Raw genomic sequence first — 26161 nt, forward strand, 5'->3', positions numbered from 1 at the left:
CTCTCTGTTTTAACTGTAGCTCAACTGGCCTCCACCAGATGGCGACAGACAGCAGGAGAAAAAAATTATTCTGTATAGGAACCTGTTGTGTGGTCCTTGTATTCCTGACTGCATTTTATATTTGCAAACATAAAAACATCCTTGCTTGGGGAATGCTGAGACAAAATCAATTCTCATAAACCATGAGAGAAAAGTAAAACGGAGAGATAAAATTGGATTGCTGGATATAGCCACCAATCGGAGTTTAATTTAATGTTTCAATATTTTATTATTAGTTTATTATTACAGGGAACTGTGGGTATAGGATTGTGTATATGGGATTGTATAAATTTTTTTTATTTTTTTTATTTTTATTTTTTTATTTTTTTTAATTTGGTTGGACTTGTGTCTTTTTTCCCAATATATTTTATTGAAAGGTTTTAAGAGAATACAAGTATACACATGCAATGTATAATGAAAAGAACATAGAAAAATACTTATAGGTAATAGTGGATGATTGTAAGCAAGAGATGACATTAAATGAATTTTAAAGTGGAGGGCCACCCTGAAAAAAAAAAAATACACCAAAAATCCTAAAAAAAAAAAAAAAAAAAAAACATTTGAAAAAAAAAAATGTTTTAAACTTACCTAAACCCTTGTTGCTAGGCAGTCTTCCTAATCTGCCTCTTCCTTTTCCGCGGCGTCTTCTGCTCCTCGGTGAGCGGTCCTGTTGTCTTCTGGGAACTGTGTGTCTTCCCAGAACACCACAGGGCCATTCACAGAGCGCCGCGCCGCTCGCACATGTGCAGTAGGAAACTGGCAGTGAAGCTGCAAGGACGGGTCGGCCACGGGCGGCCGACATCACGGGCACCCAGGACAGGTAAGTACTTATTTAAAGTCAGCAGCTACAGAGTTTGTAGCTGCTGACTTTTCTTTTTTTTTTTTTTTTTATGGCCAGAATCCCGCTTTAAGGAAGTTTTGGCGGAAGTCTGGGCTTCTTGAAGAAAGAAGGAAAGAGCAATATAAGTGCGAAAACATATAAAAGGGAGGGTTTGGAAGTTGGGAAAAAAATAATAAAATAATATCAAAATCATTAACACAGATAATAATAAAAAGTTATATTAAAAGAAAATCAAATTATACATAAGAAAATCAGACAATTGTCCAATGGAGCGAACAGGCCTGGCCAACAGTCTGTCATCACACAATTCCTGGCGGAAAATCTGATCGTGTGTACGAGGCTTTAGGCAAGCGATCATATGAGATAGCCATAGTCTCTTCCATGGCATTGTGTCTTTTTTTCAACCTAACTATGTAACTATGTAAGGTATTTTTTTTTTTTTTATCATTCACTTATCACACGTTTCTTTAAAATTGGAGCACAGATTCTTTTACACTTTCACAATGTTGAACGTATATTATTCATGTTTATTTATTTATTTTTTTATATATTGTCATTTTTATTATTTTCCAAAAAATTACAAAGTAATATAAACAAACAGAAGATAGAAAAATATAATAAAATTGTAAGGTACTTTCACTGGCCACTTTATTAGGTACACCTTGCTAGTTCCGGGTTGGACCCCCTTTTGCCTTCATTCTTTGTGTCATAGATAACAAGGTGTTGGAAACATTCCTCTGAGATTTTGTTCCGTAGTGACATACTAGCATCACGCAGTTGCTGCAGATTTGTCGGCTGCACATCCATTGGAGTACAGGGACCTCATTGTCATGTTAAAGAAACCAGTGGTGAGATGATTTGATCTTTGTGACATGGTGTATTATCCTGCTGGAAGGAGCCATCAGAAGATGGGGACACTGTAATCATAAAGGGATGGACATGGTCAGCAACAATACTCAGGTAGGTCGTGGGGTTTAAATGCTCAATTGGTACTAAAGGGCCCAAAATGTACCAAGAAAATATCCCCCCCACACCATTACACCACCACCAGCCTGAACCGTTGGTACAAGACAGGATGGATCCATGTGCTTTCATGTTGTTTACGCCAAATTCTGACCCGACCATCTGAATGTCACAGCTGAAATCGAGGCTGATCAGACCAGGCAAGGTTTTTCCAATCTTCTATTGTCCAATTTTGATGAGTCTCTGCGAATTGTAGCCTCAGTTTCTTGTTCTTAACTGATACCTGGTGTGGTCTTCTGCTGCTGTAGCCCATCTGCTTCAAGGTTGGCTATGTTGTGCGTTCAGAGATGGTATTCTGCATACCTTGGATGTAACGAGTGGTTATTTGAGTTACTGTTGCCTTTCTATCATCTCAAATCAGTCTGCCCATTCTCCACTGACCTCTGACATCAACAAGGCATTTTCCTCCACAAAACTGCCTCTCACTGGATATTTTCTCTTTTTCTGATCATTCTCTGCAAACCCGAGAGATGGTAGTGTGTGAAAATCCCAGTAGATCGGCAGTTATTGAAACACTCAGACCAGCCCGTCTGTCACCAACAACCATTCCACGTTCAAAGTCACTTAAAATCCCCTTTCTTCCCCATTCTGATGCTCGGTTTGAACTTCAGCAAGTCGTCTTCACCACGTCTAGATGCCTAAATGCACTGAGTTGCTGCCATGTGATTGGCTGATTAGCAGTTTGTGTTACCAACCAATTGAACAGGTTACCTAATAAAGTGGCCGGTGAGCGTGTATAGTGCTGTCAATTTAAGCAGCGCTGTACATATATATTATACATTGACATCAGTCTCTGTCCTCGAAGGGCTTACAATCTAAGGTCTCTAACTCACATGCATACACACACATACTAAGGCCAATATAGACAGGAACCAATTAACCTACCAGCATGTCTTTGGAGTGTGGGAGAAAACCAGAGTACCCAGAGGAAACTCAAGCAGGCACAGGGAGAACATGCAAACTACAGGCAGGTAGTGCCCTGGTCAGGAATCGAACCAACCACCCTAGTGCTGCTAGGCAGAAGTGTTAACCAAGGTGAAACCTGATTGGTTGTTGACAGCAACATTAAACTTACTACACATTTGATTGTACAATCTCCTTTAGATCTACCAAACAAGTACGTAGTGTAAATGCCTGCCTGACTGGAAGCCAATTGATTGGATAGTGTAGGTAGGTCCTCTTGCTGCATAGTTTTGGTAAATCTAAAACTGATTGTACAAAGATTGTATGGTCAGAATGTCATGTATATGGTGACCCTAAGGGTTCTAGTAAAAAATTTAAATACAGTGAAAATGTCTGAGCATATGCACAGCCATCACAAACAATTCCTGTAATTTTTCTAAAAAGTTTATTTTTTTATGATTGTCAGCTCCGTCTAGTGGCCATAATGCAGTATTTTCCTGAAATACCTCAATTGGGAAAATACTGCATTTTTGCCACCAGATGGTGCTGGCAATCATGAGAAATACACTTATCAGAAAGATTATGGGATTTTTTGTGGTGGTTGTGCAAATCCTCAGACATTCACACTGTGAATTTTTTTTCAACTAGATCCCTAAGTTTTTATAATTTTTCCTTATTTTGAATAACTGATCCCCATAAAATGCTGTTTTTTTGGACAGAATGATAGATGTATGTAATTCTGGAGGCCACTGTCTGACTCTGCCCAGACTATAAACCGTCTTTCTCTGATTCTGCCCTGACTAACCTGGTGCTGTCTGGTTTTACTTCAAATAAACGGGCACTCTCTGGTCCGTTCCTGACTAACCTGGCACTCTCTGGTTTTGCCCTGACTAGCCTAGCTGTCTCAGGAACTGCCTCAACTATCCTTGCACTCTGTTGATCTACCCCAATTCACCAAGCACTCCCTGGTTGTGCCCCAACTAACATTGCTCTTTTTTGTTCTGTCCCAATTAACTTGGCACTCTGGTTTTCTCCTGATTTGCCTAGCTCTCTTAGGTTCTGCTCCAATTACCCTGGTACTCTTTGGTTGTGCCCCAACTCACCGTTCTCTCTCTTGTTCTGACCCAAATATCTTGGCACTCTCTGGTTCTACCCCAATTTACCTGGCACCTTCTGTTTCTGCCCAACTATACTTACACTTTCTTATGCCACGGCTAACTTGGTGCTCTCTGTTTCTGCCCCAATAATCTGTCTCTCTTTGGCTCACTCCTGACTAACCCCTGGCACTCTCTGGTTCTGTCCCAACTAACCTTGTTCTTTCTTCTGCACTGATTCACCTGATTCTGCCCCAACTATCCTGGCACTCTCTGGTTTTGCCCTGATTCAACTAGCACTCGCTGGTTCTGCCCAAACTAACATTGCTCCCTCTTATTCTGCCTCAACTACTTGGCACTCTCTGGTTCTCTCCTGACTTACCAGACTCTCTCAGGTTTTGCTCCAAGTACCCTGGCACTCTCTGGTTCTGCCCCAGCTAACCTTTCTCTCTCTTTTTCTGACCCAACTAAACAGTGGTGTAGTGGGTAGCACTTTCGCCTAGCAGTAAGAAGGGTCGCTGGTTCGAATCCCGACCACGACACTACCTGCCTGGAGTTTGCATGTTCTCCCTGTGTCTGCGTGGGTTTCCTCCGGGTACTCCGGTTTCCCCCCACACTCCAAAGACATGCTGGTAGGTTAATTGGACCCTGTCTAAATTGGCCCTAGTATGTATGAATGTGAGTTAGGGACCTTAGATTGTAAGCTCCTTATGTTAATGTATAATGTATATGTAAAGCGCTGCGTAAATTGACGGCGCTATATAAGTACCTGAAATAAATAAACTTGGCACTCTCTGGTTCTGTAACAATAATCTGTCTCTGTTCAGTTATTTTATGACTAACATGACTCTCTCTGGTTCTCTCCTGATTATCCTGGCACTCTCTGGTTCTGCCCTAATTCACCTGGCACTCTCTGGTTCTGCCCCAACTATCCTGGCACTTTCTGGTTCTACCACAGCTAACTTGGTGCTCTCTTGTTCTGCCTCAATAATCTGTCTATCGTTGGTTCTCTTCTAATTAACCTGGCACTCTGCATCTCCCCTGATTAACCTGGCACTCTCTGGTTCTCTCCTGACTAACCTGGCACTCTCTGGTTCTCACCTGACTAACCTGGCACTCTCTGGTTCTCACCTGACACTCTCTGCTTCTCTCCTGATTATCCTGGCACTCTGGATCTCCCCTGATTAACCTGGCACTCTCTGGTTCTCTCCTGACTAACCTGGCACTCTCTGGTTCTCTCCTGACTAACCTGGCACTCTCTGGTTTTCTCTCTCTCTCCTGGCACTCTCTGGTTCTCTCCTGACTAACCTGGCACTCTCTGGTTTTCTCTCTCTCCTGGCACTCTCTGGTTCTCTCCTGACTAACCTGGCACTCTCTGGTTTTCTCTCTCTCTCCTGGCACTCTCTGGTTCTCTCCTGATTACCCTGACACTCTCTCTCTCTCTCCTGATTACACTGGCATGCTTTGGTTCTCTCTCTCCTGATTACCCTGGCATGCTCTGGTTCTCTTTCTTCTGATTGCCCTGGCACTCTCTGGTTCTCTCTCTCTCTCCTGGCACTCTCCGGTTCTCTCTCTCTCTCTCTCCTGGCACTCTCCGGTTCTCTCTCTCTCTCTCCTGGCACTCTCCGGTTCTCTCTCTCTCTCTCCTGGCACTCTCTGGTTCTCTCTCTCCTGATTACCCTGGCAGTCTCTGGTTCTCTCTCTCCTGATTACCCTGGCACTCTCTGGTTCTCTCTCTCTCTCCTGGAACTCTCCGGTTCTCTCTCTCTCTCTCCTGGCACTCTCTGGTTCTCTCTCTCTGTCCTGGCACTCTCCGGTTCTCTCTCTCCTGATTTCCCTGGCACTCTCTGGTTCTCTCTCTCTCTCCTGATTACCCTGGTACTCTGGTTCTCTCTCTCTCTCCTGGCACTCTCTGGTTCTCTCTCTCCTGGCACTCTCCGGTTCTATCTCTCTCCTGGCACTCTCCGGTTCTCTCTCTCCTGGCACTCTCTGGTTCTGCCATGTCTATCCTTGGTGCTATTTTGTCCTGTCAGTGGAGCTGCTCACCCTTGTATGTCCTATTCCCTGCTGACAGTAAATCCGGTGTATATATATATATATATATATATATAGTGTGAGTGGTGATGATTCGGGGCTCAGTGTAGGGTGCGGAGTGATCTCCCGATGTCATTGCAGTGACACCCTCCTCCCCGCACACCGCCCGCCAGGAGAGTGTCCCCGGCTCAGCCCCCCTCTCCTCCCCCTCCCGGCTCCCTCCTCCCCCCTCCCTCCTGTGCTGGGAGCCGGTCCCCGGGATCATCCGCAGCCAGACCGGTCCCCTCCGCATCTCCCCGGGAGAGAGAGAGAGAGAGAGACATGTCTGCCAAAGGTAAGCGAGCGGTGTGCTGAGCGGTGTGCGGAGCGGTGTGGAGGTGAGAGCGGGGAATGGTGCAATGTCTGCCCGCTGCCCCCCCGACTCCATCTCCTCCTCACCCGGCTCTCCGCATTCTACAGAGCGCCGGATTGCTGCATTTCTCTGCACGTGACCGGCGGATGGAAGGCCGACAATGGCAATATATATATATATATACACAGGTGTGCTTCTAATATAGAGATCACCTCTAATACACAGGACAGGTGTTCTTATATAGAGATCACACCTCTCTAATACACAGGACAGGTGTTCTTCTAATACACAGGACAGGTGTTCTTCTAATATAGAAATCACACACCTCTAAAACACAGGACAGATGTGCTGCTAATACAGAGGAGCTGCAATACACAGAAAACTGTTAATACACAGGACAGGTGTTCATATATAGAGATCACACACCTCTAATGCACAGGTCAGGCATTCTTATACAGAGATTACATAACTAGTACACAGGACAGGTACTCTTAAAGAGAGCTCATACCTCTAATACACAGGACAGGTGTGCTTCTAATACACAGAGAACACCTGTACTGCACAGGACATGTGTTCTTATATAGAGATCACACATCTCTAATACACAGGACAGGTGTGCGTCTAATACACAGGCCAGATGTTCTTATATAGATACCACGCACTTCTAATACACAGGACAGGTGTTCTTATATAGAAATTACACACCTCTAATACACAGGCCAGATGTTCTTATATAGATATCACACACTTCTAATACACAGGACAGGTGTTCTTATATAGAGATTACACACCTCTAATACACAGGACAGGTGTTCTTATATAGATATCACACATCTCTAATACACAGGACAGGTGTTCTTATATAGATATCACACATCTCTAATACACAGGACAGGTGCTCATATATAGAGGTCACACCTCTGATACACAAAACAGGTGTTCTTATATAGAGATCACACCTCTAGTACGCAGGACAATATGGGAGAATTATATAAAGTCCTGTGTATAGTAACACTGGCAGGCCTCTGTCCTGTGTATAGTAACACCATCAACTATATGTCTCTGCTCTGTGTATAGTAACACCATCTGTGTCTCTGCCCTGTGTATAGTAACACTGTAGGAAACTGAGCCCCTTTCCCTTCATAGTGAGTTGCTGCCCACCAGCTGAAAGTTAAAATCAGGCTTTCAGTGTCTGCTATGTGAACCAGCTGGTGGGAGGAGCAATGATTCAGGCGGAATTTGAGATCTAAAAACGAGTCAAAGAGAACTGTAGTAGTTGTCACCAACAACCAATCAGGTTCTCCCTCTCCCTCTGTATATGTGCCTCTGGTTGGGGTCGCGCTGTGACCGATCTCACAATGGTGATCTTGTAAACGGTTTTCTGTTCTATGATTATTTCCCAGCTGTGTACTGGAGGTCTGTGTGAGAATATTGGTCATCACATAAAAACTGTCTGTGTCCCCCCACCAGTGCCCAATCACATTCATCCTTGACCCTCCAGTTATCATATTCCGGTGCCCAGCCCCCTCCTGGCTGATCCTATGAAGTGTGACATTTCTTGTAGAGAATGTGAGTGACTTTGGGTGATATTAGAGGGACGTCCCCCAAAAAAAGAGAAAAGAAAAAATCTGGTTCTGCTGCTTCTGTGTTTAACTTCTGCGCTCTGTAGACAATTCTTCCTGGAGGGGGAGGGGCTGGGTGGTGCACAAGGGGCGACTTTATCGGTTACATTGTAGCACCTGCCATGTATCACCCATGAGGAGGAACGTTTGTTTGTTTGTTTCTGATTGTTTATTATTGATAACTTCCTCCTGGAAATGGAGATAATTAAAAACAAATATTCAGGCTTCATCCACACCTGTGCGCTGCACCTCTGCAGACTCGCTGTGGCCCTATTCATTCTTATTGGCGCCCCACACATATTACAAACGCACGGCAAATTCGCATTGGTGAAGTGTTTTTGGCGCAGAGCGAATTCTAAAAAGGGGCAGGCATGTTTTTTGCGTGTTTCACCCCCATATCCCAGGAGTCTGTGGGCAGTCCTGATGTCATTCTTGCCTAGGACGAGAAATGCGACAGTAAGGCCTCCTTAGTCACACGGGCGCAATTAAAGCGTTACTAAACCCAGGACACGGCGTTCACTATATCTGGTCTCCCACAGAATATGGAAATGCGATTATTTTAGTAAATATAAACTGATAAATATTTTTTCTCATCAGCAGTATATAGCAGTCTTGTGACTTCTATCGGTGTCTGGTTAAAGCTTATAGGAGGAGTTTTCATTCTCCTCTGACTGTCCTATGAGGCTGCAGGACCCCTGACCCTCTGTCTGGACAGTGCTGATCACATGCATCCTTCCCTCCAAAAAAAAAACAAAACAAAAAAAAAACTCTAGCAATAGACACCAAACTGAGCGTGTGCAGAGTGCCTCCTAGAGCTCTGTACTATCAGCAGATGGATTGGGGACAGTGGAAGAAGGGGAGGTTAAAACAGCCTTATTACACAAAACAGTAAATGATTTTACTGTTGAAGGTTTAGTAACACTGTAAAGCAGAACTAAAGTTCTTCTGTAAGAAACAATGAGCAGGCTTTCATTGCAGAGGAGACATGCGCTGTCTCTTCTGCAAAATAATGCCCCTACCTGCCTGCCCCTTGTTTAACCCGGCACTGTAAATTGAGCTGCGCATTTGCAGCTCAGCTTACAGTGTCAGGCTGGTCTCTGAGTGCCGGGATGACGAGCTGCTGCGCATGCGCAGGGCGGCCAATGAAGAGGCCCGAAGACTGACACTTAGAAGAAGATTCCGGCGAGGAACCGTTGGACAGGTGAGTATTTAATACCTTGAGCCCCCCCCCATTTACACTGAATGCGGCTTTGAAATCGCGGGACTTCACCTGAAATCGCACCATTTCAAAGCCACATGTCAGTGCCACTTCGGGTGCGACTTGGCTGACGTGCTGTGAACAAGGTTCTTCGCCGAAACATGTTAGCAGTTACTTTGTACTTGGTGATTATCGAATGAAGAATTTGGATGGATTCCAGAGTGCGGGTTCTTTCCATATATTAATTGGTTGATATTTGTGCAATTTCATGCACAGATGTCTATGCAAGTCGCATCTGAAATTGACAAAAGCAGTGCAGGAAACTCGGTGCGGCACTGCAAAGTCGCACCCATCTGAACAGTTCCATTGCTGACAATGGGGTGCGACTTGTCCAGCGATTTGTACCTGTCAGCCAGCACCCGATAAACGATTGAAGAATCGGTTCAGGTGAGGACATTGTGGGCTCCCTGGACAGGTAAGTGTCCTAATATTAAAGTCAACAGCTACAGTATTCGTAGCTGCTGACTTTTAATTTTTGGGGGGAGGTCGGAGCTCCTCTTTAACAATTGGTATAGTGCCATCATATGCCATGGCACTGCAAAAAGTGACACAAACATAAGGGGGTTGATTTACTAGGCAAATAGACTGTACACTTTGGAAGTGCAGTTGCTCTAGACTAGAGCTTAGTAAATGAGGGGGGTTCTGCTGACTTCCATCATCCAATCAGAAATCTCCTCATCTGGGCTCTCTATGGCAGGACATTACATAGAGATACCTAAAATACGAATACATTAGAGTCGATCCACTAAAGGCAAATAGACCGTGAACTTTTAAAGTGTGATTCACTCTGCAAGGGCATTTGTGCCAAAGCTTATGTGGTGAAGCTCTGTTGACTTCCATCATCCAATCATGTGCAGGCAAAAATGCTGTTTTTTTCTTTTGCTTGCATGTGATTGGGTTGTCATTGTAAACTGAAGTTTCACCTCATTTACTAAGCTCTGAAGAATCTGCACTTGTTGCAACGTGCATAGTCATTTTGCTTTTAGTAAATCCGTCCCTAAGTGTCGGTGTCAGTCAATGGAGAAGGAAGCAGTGCTGGATTAGTAATTTGCATATAAGATGACACTTTGGGGTTGATTTAATAAAGGCAAATAGACAGTGCACTCTGGAAGTGAAATTAAAAAAAGGAAAACAAATAGAAAGACTTGGATGAAAAGCACAGAAGGAAGACAGAGAAAACAATTGCTTTAGTTCTATTTTAGTGAAGAGGAGGCCAAGCATGCTGTGGCTCTGTATGTCCACACTTCTCAGCAGTGGCAGACCACCCCCCCTCCCCCATCCATGCCCCCTGACCCCTAATCTACATTCGGGGCGCCGGACGCATGGATTCCAATGGGGGGGGGGGGGGTTGAAGCACATAGGCTTCAAAAAAGTGTGGGCTAGGGGCACAGAGCACTGTGCTCCAAGCCCACCCAGTTGTGTGACAATAGCAAATGAATATTCGCTAATGTCTTCCTGCTTCTCTTCCTGGCCAATCAGGAAGCCTGTTCTGAGACCCGATTGTGCCGGGAGTCCTTGGACCCGATTGTGCCGGGAGTCCTTGGACCCGATTTGGCTGGGAGTCCTTGGACTCGATTTGGCTGGGAGTCCTGGGACCCGATTTGGCCGGGAGTCCTGGGACCCGATTTGGCCGGGAGTCCTGGGACCCGATTTGGCCGGGAGTCCTGGGACCCGATTTGGCCGGGAGTCCTGGGACCCGATTTGGCCCGGAAGTCCTGGGACCCGATTTGGCCGGGAGTCCTGGGACCCGATTTGGCCGGGAGTCCTGGGACCCGATTTGGCCGGGAGTCCTGGGACCCGATTTGGCCGGGAGTCCTGGGACCCGATTTGGCCGGGAGTCCTGGGACCCGATTTGGCCCGGAAGTCCTGGGACCGGATTTGGCCGGGAGTCCTGGGACCCGGGAATCCTGGGAATCCTGGGAAACCTGGGAGGCTAGGGGCACAGAGCACTGTGCTCCAAGCCCACCCAGTTGTGTGACAATAGTAAATGAATATTCGCTAATGTCTTCCTGCTTCTCTTCCTGGCCAATCAGGAAGCCTGTTCTGAGACCCGATTTGGCCGGGAGTCCTGGGACCTGATTTGGCCGGGAGTCCTTGGACCCGATTTGGCCGGGAGTCCTGGGACCCGATTTGGCCGGGAGTCCTGGGACCCGATTTGGCCGGAAGTCCTGGGACCCGATTTGGCCGGGAGTCCTGGGACCCGATTTGGCCGGGAGTCCTGGGACCCGATTTGGCCGAGAGTCCTGGGACCCGATTTGGCCGAGAGTCCTGGGACCCGATTTGGCCGAGAGTCCTGGGACCCGATTTGGCCGAGAGTCCTGGGACCCGATTTGGCCGGGAGTCCTGGGACCCGATTTGGCCGGGAGTCCTTTGACTCGATTTGGCCGGGAGTCCTTGGACCCGATATGGCCGGGGGTCCTGGGACCCGATTTGAGACCCCCCCACCCCCACCAGCGGCCACTGCTTCTCAGTAGTATATCTAGACATACATGTACAGGAAGAATGAATAACTTTAGTGATATGTTGTAGTATAGTTCAATAGTTTATAAAAGGTGTTGTTCTGCTGTACATAGTGTGTAATATTATATACAGTATACAAGGGGAAAGACATATGTGCTCATTCCATGCTCAGCTCCTGCTTCCTACTCTGCAGTATTACACAATGGCTGATCCTTATAACACAAGTCTATGAGTTAGCCAACCAACTGAGAACTAGGTGACACAGGGACAATGTCCCCAATGTAGTCACAAACAGAAACGGACAAAAAGGACAAAAATAGTAGGTCTTCACCTCTTTATTTAAAATGAAAACTAAAGTTTAACCGCTTAAAGACTGCCCCCATAGCAGTTTAAATGCTACAGGGTGGCTCTTCTGTGCAGAATCATATGTATATACGTGATTCTGCACTTGCGCCTGCAGGGGGAGTGCACAAGCCGCAGGAGGGCCACTGTGATTTTTCACAGCAGAAGCTGATCTGTAGGTGTCGGGCAATGGATGTCCGCCGGCACTCGCCGATCGTCGGTAATACACATAAGACGAAGCTCTGCCTATGTAAACAAGGCAGATCTCCGTTCTGACAGGGGGGAAGGGATGGATTTTGTGTCTCTGCAAAGCAGGGAAAAAAATCCATCTCTTTTCTTAGTAAAAGCAGCACACATAGTACACATAAACACTGGTTAAGCACACAGATTACCTTTTGATCGCCCTAAATGTTTAACCCCTTCCCAGCCAGTGTCATTAGTACAGTGACAGTGCATATTTGTAGCACTGATCACTGTATTAGTGTCACTGGTTCCCACAAAGTGTCAAATATGTCAATTTCGTGTCTGATTGTCTGTCGCAATATTGCACTTCACAGGTCCCAGAAGACTGTGGCCCATTCACAAAGTGCAGAACGCTTCGAGCATGCGCAATAGGAAACCAGCTGTGAAGCCTCAAGGCTTTCAGTGCCATTTTGCCCTAGTCAGGATGGCAGTGCCAGCACCTGATAGCCAGTTGGAGAATGGGCTCGGGTGAGGACATCGCTTAATGTTCTGTCGCTTTCATCCAATCATTGGCAAGCAAAAATGCTGTTTTTTATTTTTTTTTATTTTCCTTGTATGTGATTGGATCATGTAAACTGAAGCTTCACCTCATTTACTAAGCTCTGGAGCAACTGCACTTGCAAAGGGCATAATCGTTTTGCCTTTGATAAATCCATCCCAAGATGTCAGTGTCAGGCAGTGGAGGAGGAAGCAGTGCTGGATTAGTAAACTGTATATAAGGTGACAGTGTGTGCCTTGTCAGATAGTGCTGGGTCAGTCATTTGTATATAAGGTGACACATTAGGGTTGATTTACTAAAGGCAAATAGACTGTCTTAGTGTCCGATTGTCCGCCACAATTTCGCAGTCCTGCTATAAGTCACTGATCGCCGCCATTACTAGTATAAAAAAAATTCCATAAATATATCCCATAGTTTGTAGATGGTATAACGTTCGTGTAAACCAATCAATATACGCTTAATGGGATTTTTTTTACCAAAAATATGTAGCAGAATACATATTGGCCTAAGTTGAAGAAGAAATTTGATTTTTAAATTTTTTTTATTGGATATTTGTTTTATAGCAGAAAGTTTATATATATATATATATATATATATATATATAAAATTATTTTTTTGTTAAATTGTTGATATTTGTTTGTTTATGGTGCAAAAAAGAACAAACTCAGAGGTGATCAAATATCACCAAAAAAAGCTCTATTTGTGGGAAAAAAAAGACATCAATTTTATTTGGGTACAGCGCCGCATGACTGCGCAATTGTCATTTAAAATAACGCAGTGCTGTATCGCAAAAAATGACCTGGTCGTGAAGGCGGGGGGGGGGGGTAAATCTTCCAGAGGTCAAGTGGTTAATCTTCTTATATTTTGCCTTCCCTGGTTCCTCATTTCCCTCCTTATCAGCTTTCTGATGATAATATATATATATATATATATATATATATATATATATATATATATACATACATATATAATATAATTTAATATCTTATTGTAGACTCAGTCGTTTCATCACAGTGTCACTGTGCTTCTCTGTGTGATGCAGGCAGATTGTGGCTGGATGGAGGGGCCAGCTGGGTGCTGTACACATTGCCTCCCACAGTTGTTTTCATATTGCTTACTCTGATATGACCGCACACTGTGAGCTTCTCACAGTGTGCATTAGCAGATGCAGCAAGTCAGATGGAGCCTGCCTCATTTCCTGCCTGGAGGATGTCCAGCATCATTTAGGGCTTTCCTCCCCAGCCTGACTGTCCCTGGCCCACTCCTTTCATTCATTAGATTTCAGTTTTTTGAGTTATGCAAAACATAAGGGCAGTACCTAGGGCAGTGATGGTGAACCTTGGCACCCCAGATGTTTTGGAACTACATTTCCCATGATGCTCAACTACACTGCAGAGCGCATGAGCATCGTGGGAAATGTAGTTCTACAACATTTGGGGTGCCAAGGTTCACCATCACTGACCTAGGGCAATATGTATGCAAATGCAGCCGGTCTAGAAATGCAAATTCCTCCCCATTGACATCCAACCATAAATGCTTATTTATATTTGCATAACTCCTCCCAAGAGCCAACCCACTGCTTGCATCGGAGAGGTGCACTGAGGCGGGTGCTGTTAGGTTTTCAGGAAGCCATGTTCAGTACCTTCCAGCCACGCATTGCCTAGAGAAGCACAGAGACCCAGTGATTAAATCACTGGATGTCACAAAAGATACAGTATCTCATAAAAGTGAGTACACCCCTCACATTTTTGTAAATATTTTATTATATCTTTTCATGTGACAATACTGAAGAAATGACACTTTGCTACAATGTAAAGTAGTGAGTGTACAGCTTGTATAACAGTGTAAATTTGTTGTCCCCTCAAAATAACCCAGAACACAGCCATTAATGTCTAAACCTCTGGTAACAAAAGTGAGTACACCCCTAAGTGAAAATGTCCAAATTGGGCCCAAAGTGTCAATATTTTGTGTGGCCACCATTATTTTCCAGCACTGTCTTAACCCCCTTGGGCATGGAGTTCACCAGAGCTTCACAGGTTGCCACTGAAGTCCTCTTCCACTCCTCCATGACGACATCACAGAGCTGGTGGATGTTAGATTCCTTGCGCTCCTCCACCTTCCATTTGAGGATTCCCCACAGATGCTCAATAGGGTTTAGGTCTGGAGACATGCTTGGCCAGTCCATCATCTTTACCCTCAGCTTCTTTAGCAAGGCAGTGGTCATCTTGGAGGTGTGTTTGGGGTCGTTATCATGTTAGAATACTGCCCTGTGGCCCAGTCTCTGAAGGGAGGGGATCATGCTCTACTTCAGTATGTCACAGTACATGTTGGCATTCATGGTTCCCTCAATGAACTGTAGCTCCCCAGTGCCAGCAGCACTCATGCAGCTCCAGACCATGACACTCCCACCACCATGCTTGACTGTAGGCAAGACACACTTGTCTTTGTACTCCTCACCTGGTTGCCGCCACACACGCTTGACACCATCTGAGCCAAATAAGTTTATCTTGGTCTCATCAGACCACAGGACATGGTTCTAGTAATCCATGTCCTTAGTCTGCTTGTCTTCAGCAAAATGTTTGCGGGCTTTCTTGTACATCATCTTTAGAAGAGGCTTCCTTCTGGGGACGACAGCCATGCAGACCAATTTGATGCAGTGTGCGGCTTATGGTCTGAGCACTGACATGCTGACCCCCCACCCCTTCAACCTCTGCAGCAATGCTGGCAGCACTCATACGTCTATTTCCCAAAGACAACCTCTGGATATGATGCTGAGCACATGCAGTCAACCTCTTTGATCGACCACGGCAAGGCCTGTTCTGAGTGGAATTTGTCCTGTTAAACCGCTGTATGGTCTTGGCCACCATGCTGCAGCTCAGTTTAAGGGTCTTGGCAATCTTCTTATAGCCTAGGCCATCTTTATGTAGAGCAACAATTCTTTTTTTCAGATCCTCAGAGAGTTCTTTGCCATGGGGTGCCATGATGAACATCCAGTGACAAGTATTAGAGAGTGAGAGCGATAACACCAAATTGAACACACCTGCTCCCCATTCACACTTGAGACCTTGTAACATTAACGAGTCACATGACACCGGGGAGGGAAAATAGCTAATTGGGCCCAATTTAGACATTTTCACTTAGGGGTGTACTCACTTTTGTTGCCAGCGGTTTAGACATTAATGGCTGAGTGTTGAGTTATTTTGAGGGGACAGCAAATTTACACTGTTATACAAGCTGTATACTTACTACATTACATTGTAGCAAAGTGTTATTTCTTCAGTGTTGTCACATGAAAAGATAGAATAAAATATTTACAAAAATGTGAGGGGTGTACTTACATTTGTAAGATACTGTATGTAATAAAACAGAAAAGATTTATTTAAAAATATCATTAGCATGTTGATGTAGGGGGAAGGCAAAACATCAGAGGATTAAACTTCAGCTTCAGTTTGGCACAAACGAGAGAATTCAGCGTGCGGAGTCATTAAAAGCGCAGCGTATCCCCACCAGCCTTTCATAGAGCCCCAGAACACCTGACAGCTTTCCTCGTGCAGCAAGAGCCAAATTAGCAAGTCACTGCTGAGCTTGTCAAGGAACGAAGCAATTATTATGTTAAAGTAAACGGAAAGCCTAACATTTTGTTTGCACTGTACTAGCAGATTTAGATACACTAACTAATTGAAGACAAACTCCAGCTGCTCACACTTTATAATCAGTTACAGAAAACAATGGTCATTGGTGTCATTGGGTCCCATTGTTAGTTTCACTGGGAGGAATCGTGCCCATCATTGGTGTCACTGGACCCCATTGTTGGTGTCATTAGGAGGAATTTTGCCCCACCATTGGTGTCATTTTGCCACATTGTAGGTTTTATTAGGAGGAACTGTGCCTCATCATTGGTTTCATTGGGAGGAATTGTGCCCTGTCATTGGTAAAATTGTTGGTGTCATTGGGAGGAACCATGCCCCATCATTCATTGGTATCATTGGGCCCCATTGTTGGTGTCTTTGGGAGGTATTGTGCTCCATCCTTGGTGCCATTGGGCCCCATTGTTGGTGTCATTGGGAGGAACTGTGCCCCATCATTGGTGTCAATGTGCCTCATTGTTGGTGTCATTGGGAGGAACTGTGCCCCATCATTGGTGTCAATGTGCCTCATTGTTGGTGTCATTGGGAGGAATTGTGACCTTCATTGGTGTCAGTGAATAATAGCACCCCAAGGGCCGGATAAAAGCAAGCAAAGGGCCGCAGTTTGGAGACCTAGAATCTGGATAAAGGACTCTGAAAATTTGAAGGCTAGAGGCACTTGGCATTTTCAGGAGGCCAGCAATGGGAGCCTCCATATTTTTCTCAGTACTGGGTTCCTTTAAGAAGTTGACTCGTGAGCGAGGAGGCGATCGTCTCATGGAAGGCTGTTTATAGGATGTGTACAAACTCTTCTGTTTGCTCAGCTTTTATTTGTGGATTTCTTTTTTTCCTGGAAACTCCACATTCCTCCCGCCATCAATGAACTGAGGAGTGGCTCACCAAGAAAATGCTTCTAATCTGATCCCTGAAAACCTTTCTCTTTCTAATTGTAGGTGGAAATGGCCTGACCGCAGGCTTCTTATTATGTATCTTATTAGTGTGAGAGGTCTGAACTTCTCAACCTGTCATAAGAAAAAAAAAAAACACTCTCCTATCATCCTCTATTGGGACTTGTAGTATTTATTGTATTGTTACTTTTTCTGTTTGTTGTATTTGTTGCTTCTTTGTATCCAAGTCGTTATGTGAAATAGCGCAGATCTATAGAAAGCGAGACACAGAGAGAGAAAACAACCCAACCTTTACAAATTCCAAGAACTTCTTTATATTGTTATTCATTTCTACAGCAAGTAAAAGACAAGACTAAGGTGGCCCATAGATTAGTCTTTTTTTATTTGTTCAACCAGCAGGTTGATTTCCCCATCCACAAATTCAATATTAGTATGATACAATAATAGTATTATAGTATTCTGACAGTGGGGAGAATCCCCCACTAATAGAATACACAGATCAGCACTGCCGGATATAGTCTGCGGAGCTGATCGAGTGAGGGAAAACCTGACAGTGTGATTGTAGAGAAGTCAATCGAAAGATTTTCTTTTCTACAACCTCCCTGTCCATACATGGATTACACATGGCCGGCTTAAACCATTCACCTCCATCCAGTAGTGTATTTAGGTTTTGTGCTGCTCTGGGCCTAACTAAACTCGTGTACCCCCTAATTTAAATATGACCCACCCCTTACTCCAATCCAAAATGAAAAAAAAAATTGTTGCCTATAGTTCTACTTTAAGCACAAATTTCTGATAATTTTTTGGAGAGGACTAAGAAGATGCCAATGGTGCAGCAGAAAACATATAGCACAGTGAGGAAGGTTTGTGGTCCAGGATGAGAGGACAGTCAAAATTAGAAGCGCCCCCCCACAGTTGCGGAATGCCAGCCTCCCGCATACCGGAAGCAGTGCGGCCACTTTATGGGGGCTCTAGACTAATTTGCCTCTCAGCCCAGTCTGCCCCATAAGACTGGTGCTACACTAATGCCCCGTACACACGGTCGGACAACAAGGTCCTATCACACATTTTCCGTCGGAAAATCCGAACGTGTGTACAGGGCATAACAGTGTAGCGCAAGCCGGTGGGGACTCTTTCCGTACTGTCCCCCCTGCAAAGTGCTGCCCTAGGCCTGGGCTTTGTTGGCCTAGGCCAGGATACAGCATTGCCTCTATCTCTGCTTCTAGAGCTTACACTCTAATGTCCCCACAACAGTCACGCACTATTATTATTATTAATATTATTATACTTTTATATAGCTCTGACATATACTGCAGTGCTGTACAGAAAAAACTGAGCCAGTCACATGTCTCTGGGCTAGAGAAGCTTACACTCTAATGTCCCCACAACAATAACCCACGCCTATTATCATTATACATTTATATACTGTAGCTCTGACATAAAGCATACTCCAGTGCTGTACAGAGAAGACTAAGCCAGTCACGTCTCTGGGTCAGAGGAGCTTACACTCTAATGTCCCCACAACAGTCATCCACTATTATTATTATTATTATACATTTATATACAGTGAGTGGGTATAGAAAAGAATCACCCCCTTTAAAATAATCATATTTTGTTGCTTTGCAGCCTGAAATGAAGACACTCGCAGATTTTGTTTTATCCAGCTGTATTTACTCAGTGCAACTTATAACATCCAAGTGAAAGATATAACACCAACATGCAGGGTGGATATAAATCAATGATTTAAAATGATTTTTTTTTATTCAAATCGATTTTTTTAAATTTTTATCAAATTTATGTTAATAAAATGCTTTTGAAGTAAAAATCTAAACATAGTTTTCTATCTAAGATACATTAATAATTTAGTTTATTTAGCATGAGACAGAGCTTAGTTATGTAGCATGGGGCTGTATATTCTGCAATATTTACATTTTTGGTAAACCCATTCAATGAATCCAAGCTCTGCAAGCTGAGATAACATGCACTGCATTGATGCATTCACACAATTTCACAGTAACCATGAGATAAAACAAAGTTCATGAATATTCGTTTATCCCATTGTTTTGCAAATCTATGTACACTACAAACTGAATCGGTTCGGATATCGCTGTTTTACTAACCTGACAGCTTATTATTCTAAATAGGAAACCTTCTAATAATAAAGATTCTAACTACCAGCAATAAGTCCTTACATTTAAAGAGCACCTGTCATTTCAGATCCATCATGGCAGCTCCTGTTAGCGACATCCACTCACCTGTTGCCGCCACGTCCCTCACCTTGTTGTGTCACTGCCGCATCACCAGCTGTCCCATTAAAGTGAATGGGACTGTCGGTGAGTCACCAGCGGGTCAGAGGAGGAGCCACTGCGGGACAGAGATGACAGTCGCTCTTTAAAAATTATGATTTAAATTAAGCCTTTTTACTAGTAATGTAACTTACCTGAGCCCTGACTTACTTACTTGACCCGGCGGGGACGCACCAGGGGTTCTTGGCTCTTGATTGGATAGATTGATAGCCATTGGCTCCCGCTGCTGTCAATCAAATCCAATGACACGGGCGCTGGGGGGCGGGGGCGAGTCCGGCATTCGTGTCTATGGACACAAATGCTGGACTCGGGAGCGTGACTGCAAGGTAAACAATTATTTAGCAGAGATATTCCTGCGCTATCAGGTATGGAGATGGCTAGGGGTGGAACAGCTGCATGCACCTATTTGGGTACACACCTGACCTAAATTGGTAATATATGAATAGATGGTGCAGCGCTAATCCTATATGTGAAACCTCTGGTGGTTTAAAAATCGGTCATATTATAGATCACTACAGTGTATATACATAGTCTGGAAAGCCAGTGACGTATTCTTAGAAGTGGTATATCTCACTAAACTAAATAAATTAATAAAAATGTAAGTGTAAAAAATATAGTATTTGTTTTAAAAACTTAGATCACCATATCAATAACTAGTTCACCATAGATCACCATATCAGTAACTGGTTCAGCATAAGTGACAAAAAGACAAATTTAAATAAAGTGCAGTGATTTGTACTAGATAAATAACAATCCAAAAATGACAATGTGCATTGTGCAAACACTGTGCAAAATATAAATTGCTACATCACACATTAGCTTGCAGTGTTAAACGATAAAAATTCCGTATAAAGTGCAAATGTGCAAAAAAAAAAAAAAAAAGACCAGAAATCTCCAAAAATATATAGTCATAAAATGTTAGTGAATGTCCCAAAAGTTATGATACATAAAAAAGAAACTTCACACAGAAAAAAACGTCCTTATTCATGATGAAATCTGTGACAGTAAAGTGCTAACATGCGCATGTGGCAGTTGGAGTGCCTGGTGACTCAAATCTCATGCAGCTTCGTGTGCAAACACTACAGTGGGTAGTGGCCCCTTACCTTATAGTAATGGGGCAACAGCATATGACCAAACAAGTTCTTTATCTCTTCCACCTAGGGGCTCCTGCGTATTCCTCACCGTCCTGGGGTAAGGTTCCCTCAGATATGATGCAGGAAGGTATTTATAAATCCCCTGAAGAAGTCACATGTGGTGGGACGTCACGCGTAGGGACGGGATAGGCTGGATACACTGAGAGAAGGTTACGAGCTCGCCGCTCGTCGGATACAAATATTGTATCACTTAATTGCCAATGTGAGTACCTGTTTCTTTGCCTAATAAACAACAAGCTACTTATGAAAACGGTATCACACTATTGGGTTCTTTTCTACTCTACTTTATTTATAAATACCTTCCTGCATCATATCTGAGAGAACCTTACCCCAGGACGGTGAGGAATACGCAGGAGCCCCTAGGTGGAAGAGATAAAGAACTTGTTTGGTCATATGCTGTTGCCCCATTACTATAAGGTAAGGGGCCACTACCCACTGTAGTGTTTGCACACGAAGCTGCATGAGATTTGAGTCACCAGGCACTCCAACTGCCACATGCGCATGTTAGCACTTTACTGTCACAGATTTCATCATGAATAAGGACGTTTTTTTCTGTGTGAAGTTTCTTTTTTATGTATCATAACTTTTGGGACATTCACTAACATTTTATGACTATATTATTTTTGGAGATTTCTGGGCTTTTTTTTTTTTTTGCACATTTGCACTGTATACGGAATTTTTATCGTTTAACACTGCAAGCTAATGTGTGATGTAGTCATTTATATTTTGCACAGTGTTTGCACAATGCACATTGTCATTTTTGGATTGTTATTTATCTAGTAAAAATCACGCTGCACTTTATTTAAATTTGTCTTTTTGTCACTTATGCTGAACCAGTTACTGATATGGTGATCTATGGTGAACTAGTGACTGCAAGGTAATCCCCTCGGGAGAGCGCTTCTCCTAGGGGGTTATCTGATGTGGGGAGGAGAGCTACCGGGGGGGACCCCAGAAGACGAGGATCGGGGCCACTCTGTGCAAAACGAACTACACAGTGGAGGGAAGTATGATATGTTTGTTATTTAAAACAAAAAAAAAAAGCGAACCCTTACAATCACTTTAATTCTGGGCTCTGACTAGGCAATGCGAGGAGATTCATCTTCTTTTTCCTTCAACCACTATGTGGTCATTTTTGCTGAGTGCTTTGGGTCATTGTCATCTTGGAGTGTAAACATTCTTCCCATTGACAACTTTCTGGCAGAGGGCAGCAGATTTTCCTCAAGAATTTGATGGTATTTTGCCCCATCCATTTTTCCTTCTATCCTGACAAGTACTCCAGTCCCTGCTGCAGAGAAACACCCCCATAACAGGATATTACCACCCCCATACTTTACTGTAGGAATGGTGCTATTTGGATGGTGGGCTGTATTGGATTTCCACCAGACATATTGTTTAATGTTGAGGCCAAATAATTCAATTTTAGTCTCATCTGACCACCTTAAATGCATCTTGAAGATTCTGAGGCCACATGGAAAAAGGTGTTATGGTCATATGAGACTAAAATTGAATGATTTGGCCTCAACACCGAACCATATGTCTGGTGGAAATCCAATACAGCTCACCATCCAAATAGCACCATTCCTACAGTAAAGTATGGGGGTGGTAATATCGTGTCTAAATCTCCCTTTCCTCTGAAGCCTGATCCGCGTTCAAATCGCACCCCAGAGGCTACGGACAGGCATGAGGAAGCAATGTGACGCCTCCTCACCGCCTGTTTTAACCCCGTTTTTGCTGACACGTTCATTGCAAGCAATTGCGGGGTGTTTCCGGTGCTTCTCCATATACCTAAATGTGTCGTGTTTGGCGGGCGGTAAACTTCGGCAGGCAGTGTTTGGTGAGTAGTTAGCTCGCTACAAGTTGGGGGAACTTTGCCAAAGCCCGCTGGGCTTCCCCCGCCAGAACACAACCGGTCGGCTGAGAGCCGACCGACTGATCAGATGCCGACCGGCGGACCTTCTTTGATCATGCTCCTTCAAAGCCGGACGAACGGCAGGCTTCTGTCGGATGACTGCTGTACACACAGGCGTAATGCCCGTCGTCGTTTTCTATTGAACCGCCAATGCCACCTGATATTTGGCTCGCATGTACAGCCCTTAAAGTAGAACTATAGGTAAAACTTTTTTTTCCCATTTTGGATATAGTAAGGGAAGGTCGTGACCACTGTCAGTTTATTTCTTGCCCTCTGTGTACCATTAGGGAGATTGCTCTTCACTTCCTGTCCCATAACCAATACAGGAAGTAAAAGGAAATCCCTACAAATTAGGAGAATCCTTAGAGGACCCCCAGGTCACCAGAACTAGTGTCCCCATGGGAAGATTTCCTCTCTATTACTTTTCTGGGCGACAACCCAAAATTTGGTATTTTCTTTTACTTTGACTTTCAGTGATGGTAAACAGAACAAATAGAGAGGGTGACTCTCCTTAGAGAGAGGAACAGACAGCAATAAAAACTGACAGATGTTCTAATCCATCTCCACTCTATCTAAAACTAAAAAAAAAAAGTTTTGCCTTTTAGTTATCCTTTAAGTCTCAGAAATTTGACAACAGGATCTCTATATTTTTCACATGGCGGGTTGCTTTGTGTTTCATAATTAGGACTTTAGTGATTTTGATCTACTTTGTTCTCAGACAGAAGGGTTAATGCTGACCTCGGCAGATCAGTTCCTTATATTGTAGCAAGACTTGGAAGCATGGCTGCGATAAACTCCTTACAATGGCGCTAACAATGGCAGGAACTTGGGGGGGAGAGTTACAGGAAATTCAATTAGTGCCCAATCTTCTGCACAGGACCCAGGCAGAACCACAAGTCCCAGCATACCTTGCAGTATTTCAATTATGTGAGGTAGGTTTCCATATGTGGGTGGTGGGAGGGGGTCATACTCTGGTCTTGTCAGGGAATTGCATTACATACCTCCCTACTTTAGAACAGAACAAGGGACATTTTATGGAGATAGGGACCTGGCTAGGGTTAAAGCTGACACTGGCACATTCACCTGTTGTGCCGCCTCCGCTCGGCTGTGCCCTGCATTCCTAAGGAGGCTTTGAGTCAGCTTCTCTCTGTTCGCACTCCAGACACCAAGCACCAACCTGCTGATCTGTCAAGTTACAGCTCCTCGGAGAACAGACCTGGGCCACCAAAGAGGATGCAGTGCCATCTTGCCCCAACTGGCACCAGCCTTCGGCAGCTCCACAATACACGCTGCTTGGCTGCACTGTGATAGCTCAAAGTTCTGATTAGTGTGCGTCCCGGGAGGCGGGCGTGTTAGCTAACACAGGTGCCAGTCACCGCCTTTTGATAGTTCCAATAGTGTAGCTTGAACAGTGCGTTTAGTGCACACAGTCCCTGTTTTGCTCTGATGAAGAGGGCGGACCCTTGAAATGCGCTAGCGTTTGTAGGACTGTGTAATATATTTCTAGTCCATCTTGAGGCATACACATTGGTTCTGGTCGTTGTTTTAGAGATTTGTGGTGGGCATGTTGTGTCCTGCTATTTATGAATACCTACTTTTATCTTTGGAAATAAATGGTGTCTCAGTTAATGCACAAGGCTGGTGCCCCCTCTTTTGTTCTTTTACCTATAGTCCCAGTATGGAACCTGCAGTGCCCACTTATGTCACATGCAGTCATGCCCTGTACACACGATAGGATTTTCCGATGGAAAATGTGTAATAGGACCTTGTTGTCGGAAATTCCGACCGTGTGTAGGCTCCATCACACATTTTCCATAGGAATTTCCGACACACAAAGTTTGAGAGCAGGCTATAAAATTTTCCGACAACAAAATCCGTTGTCTGAAATTCCGATCGTGTGTACACAAATCCAACGCACAAAGTGCCACGCATGCTCAGAATAAATTAAGAGATGAAAGCTATTGGCTACTGCCCCGTTTATAGTCCCGACGTACGTCTTTTACGTCACCGCGTTCAGAACGATCAGATATTCCGACAACTTTGTGTGACCGTGTGTATGCAAGACAAGTTTGAGCCAACATCTGTCGGAAAAAATCCTAGGATTTTGTTGTCGGAATGTCCGATCAATGTCCGACCGTGTGTACGGGGCATAATACTCCATATTCCCTTTGCACACGTTTACCGCCTGTTAAATGCTCTCTTCAGAGAGCAATGCAAGTGTATATCACAGAATCTTACTGATTGAACATGAAATGGAATATATACGCGTGTAGCTTACATTGGCCCATCTGGTTCGAACCCCAGTAACCTCTTCCTTACAAGCAGGAGTTTTGGGGTGAAGTCTGGGATCCGCTGAATTCTCACCATCAGATCTCCCACCACCTAGGAACAGAATAGACAACACAAGGTTTACTAATTACAAGTCTGTTGGTCTCATAAATTTATTGTCAGCAAGTAGAGAGCGTGTCACCTTACACTTTCCATTCCCTGTCCTGAAACAAATGTAAACTCAGCAGGACGGGGCCAGAGTTACATTTTTTGGAAACAGTGAATTGTTTGAGACCCATCTTTTTAGGACACTATTAATCCAACCCTACCGACTCCCACCAGCCCTTTAATGAGATCTAAACTCAAAAGGCCTTTTCTGGCCTTCCTGATCATGTGATCACTGTGACTGGCTGCCGCAGTGATCACATGATCACCAGCCCACCCCACCCCACCTTACCAGTTCCTGAGCATTTCTAAGTGACCGGAGCTGTTGGTGACAGCGTGGTTGCAGTGCTGGGGGTATGTGACTGAACTTGCTCCTGACACAAACAGCGATCCCAGAAGTAAGCATACATGTATCAGCATGGCATAAAACCCACCGCCATGCTGCCACATATATATGCATACAACCAGCATTAAGGCTCCATTCACATTTGTACTACTCCAAAGTTGCGCTGACTTTAGGGTGCAACTTTGACGCAAATTTGGATCAGTGCAACTTGGATATGACTTTGACCAGTGATAATGGACAACTGTTGCACACAATTTGCATTGTATAACATTCAGGTACAACTTTCATGCAACGTCTGAGGGTTAACATTGAAATCTATGGCCCTCAAGCTGCATGAAAGTTGGACCAAAAGTCGTGCATATATGAATGGTTATCATTGGAAAACAAGGGGAATGACTTGTTATGCAACTTTGAAGTCGCACAAGTGTGAATGGAGCCTTAAGCATTAATGGCTCTGAACTAAATATGCTGACCTCATTGAATCAATTTTTGTATCGATTTTTACAGAAGAATTCAGAATTGTCAAATGTATTTGCAAGTTTTTGGTGTCAAACATTTATAGAATGTTTTTCTATCAAAATTATTATAAATTCAAAATTAAAATATTATAAATTCAGAATTTAGAAATGTATTTGCAAGTGTTTGTTGTCACAAACAGTTCAATTAGCTTGAAATTAAGTTTTGTTGATTCTCTCTCCCCCCCCCCCCCCCCCCAATTGCACAGCAGAATAACAATGAAAACTAGCAATAATTTTGATGTACAGCCTCT

At 44.1% G+C, this 26161-nt stretch overlaps 2 protein-coding genes across 2 annotated transcripts in view; one reads left to right on the forward strand and one right to left on the reverse strand.

Moving 5' to 3' along the window:
• The window catches only part of LOC141105753 (uncharacterized), a 93167-nt gene that overhangs the window by 17903 nt on the left and 49103 nt on the right, over nt 1–26161 (forward strand). The window lies entirely within an intron of this gene.
• LOC141105418 (FHF complex subunit HOOK interacting protein 2A-like) overlaps nt 22162–26161 on the reverse strand; it is a 40068-nt gene continuing 36068 nt past the window's right edge. The window contains exon 17 of the mRNA XM_073595281.1: nt 22162–24995. Within this exon, the coding sequence (XP_073451382.1) occupies nt 24888–24995 (108 nt within the window). The 3' untranslated portion in view covers nt 22162–24887. The remainder of the gene's footprint in view (nt 24996–26161) is intronic.

The sequence above is a fragment of the Aquarana catesbeiana genome, linkage group LG08 (assembly GCF_042186555.1).
Source record: "Aquarana catesbeiana isolate 2022-GZ linkage group LG08, ASM4218655v1, whole genome shotgun sequence".
Lineage (NCBI taxonomy): Eukaryota > Metazoa > Chordata > Amphibia > Anura > Ranidae > Aquarana > Aquarana catesbeiana.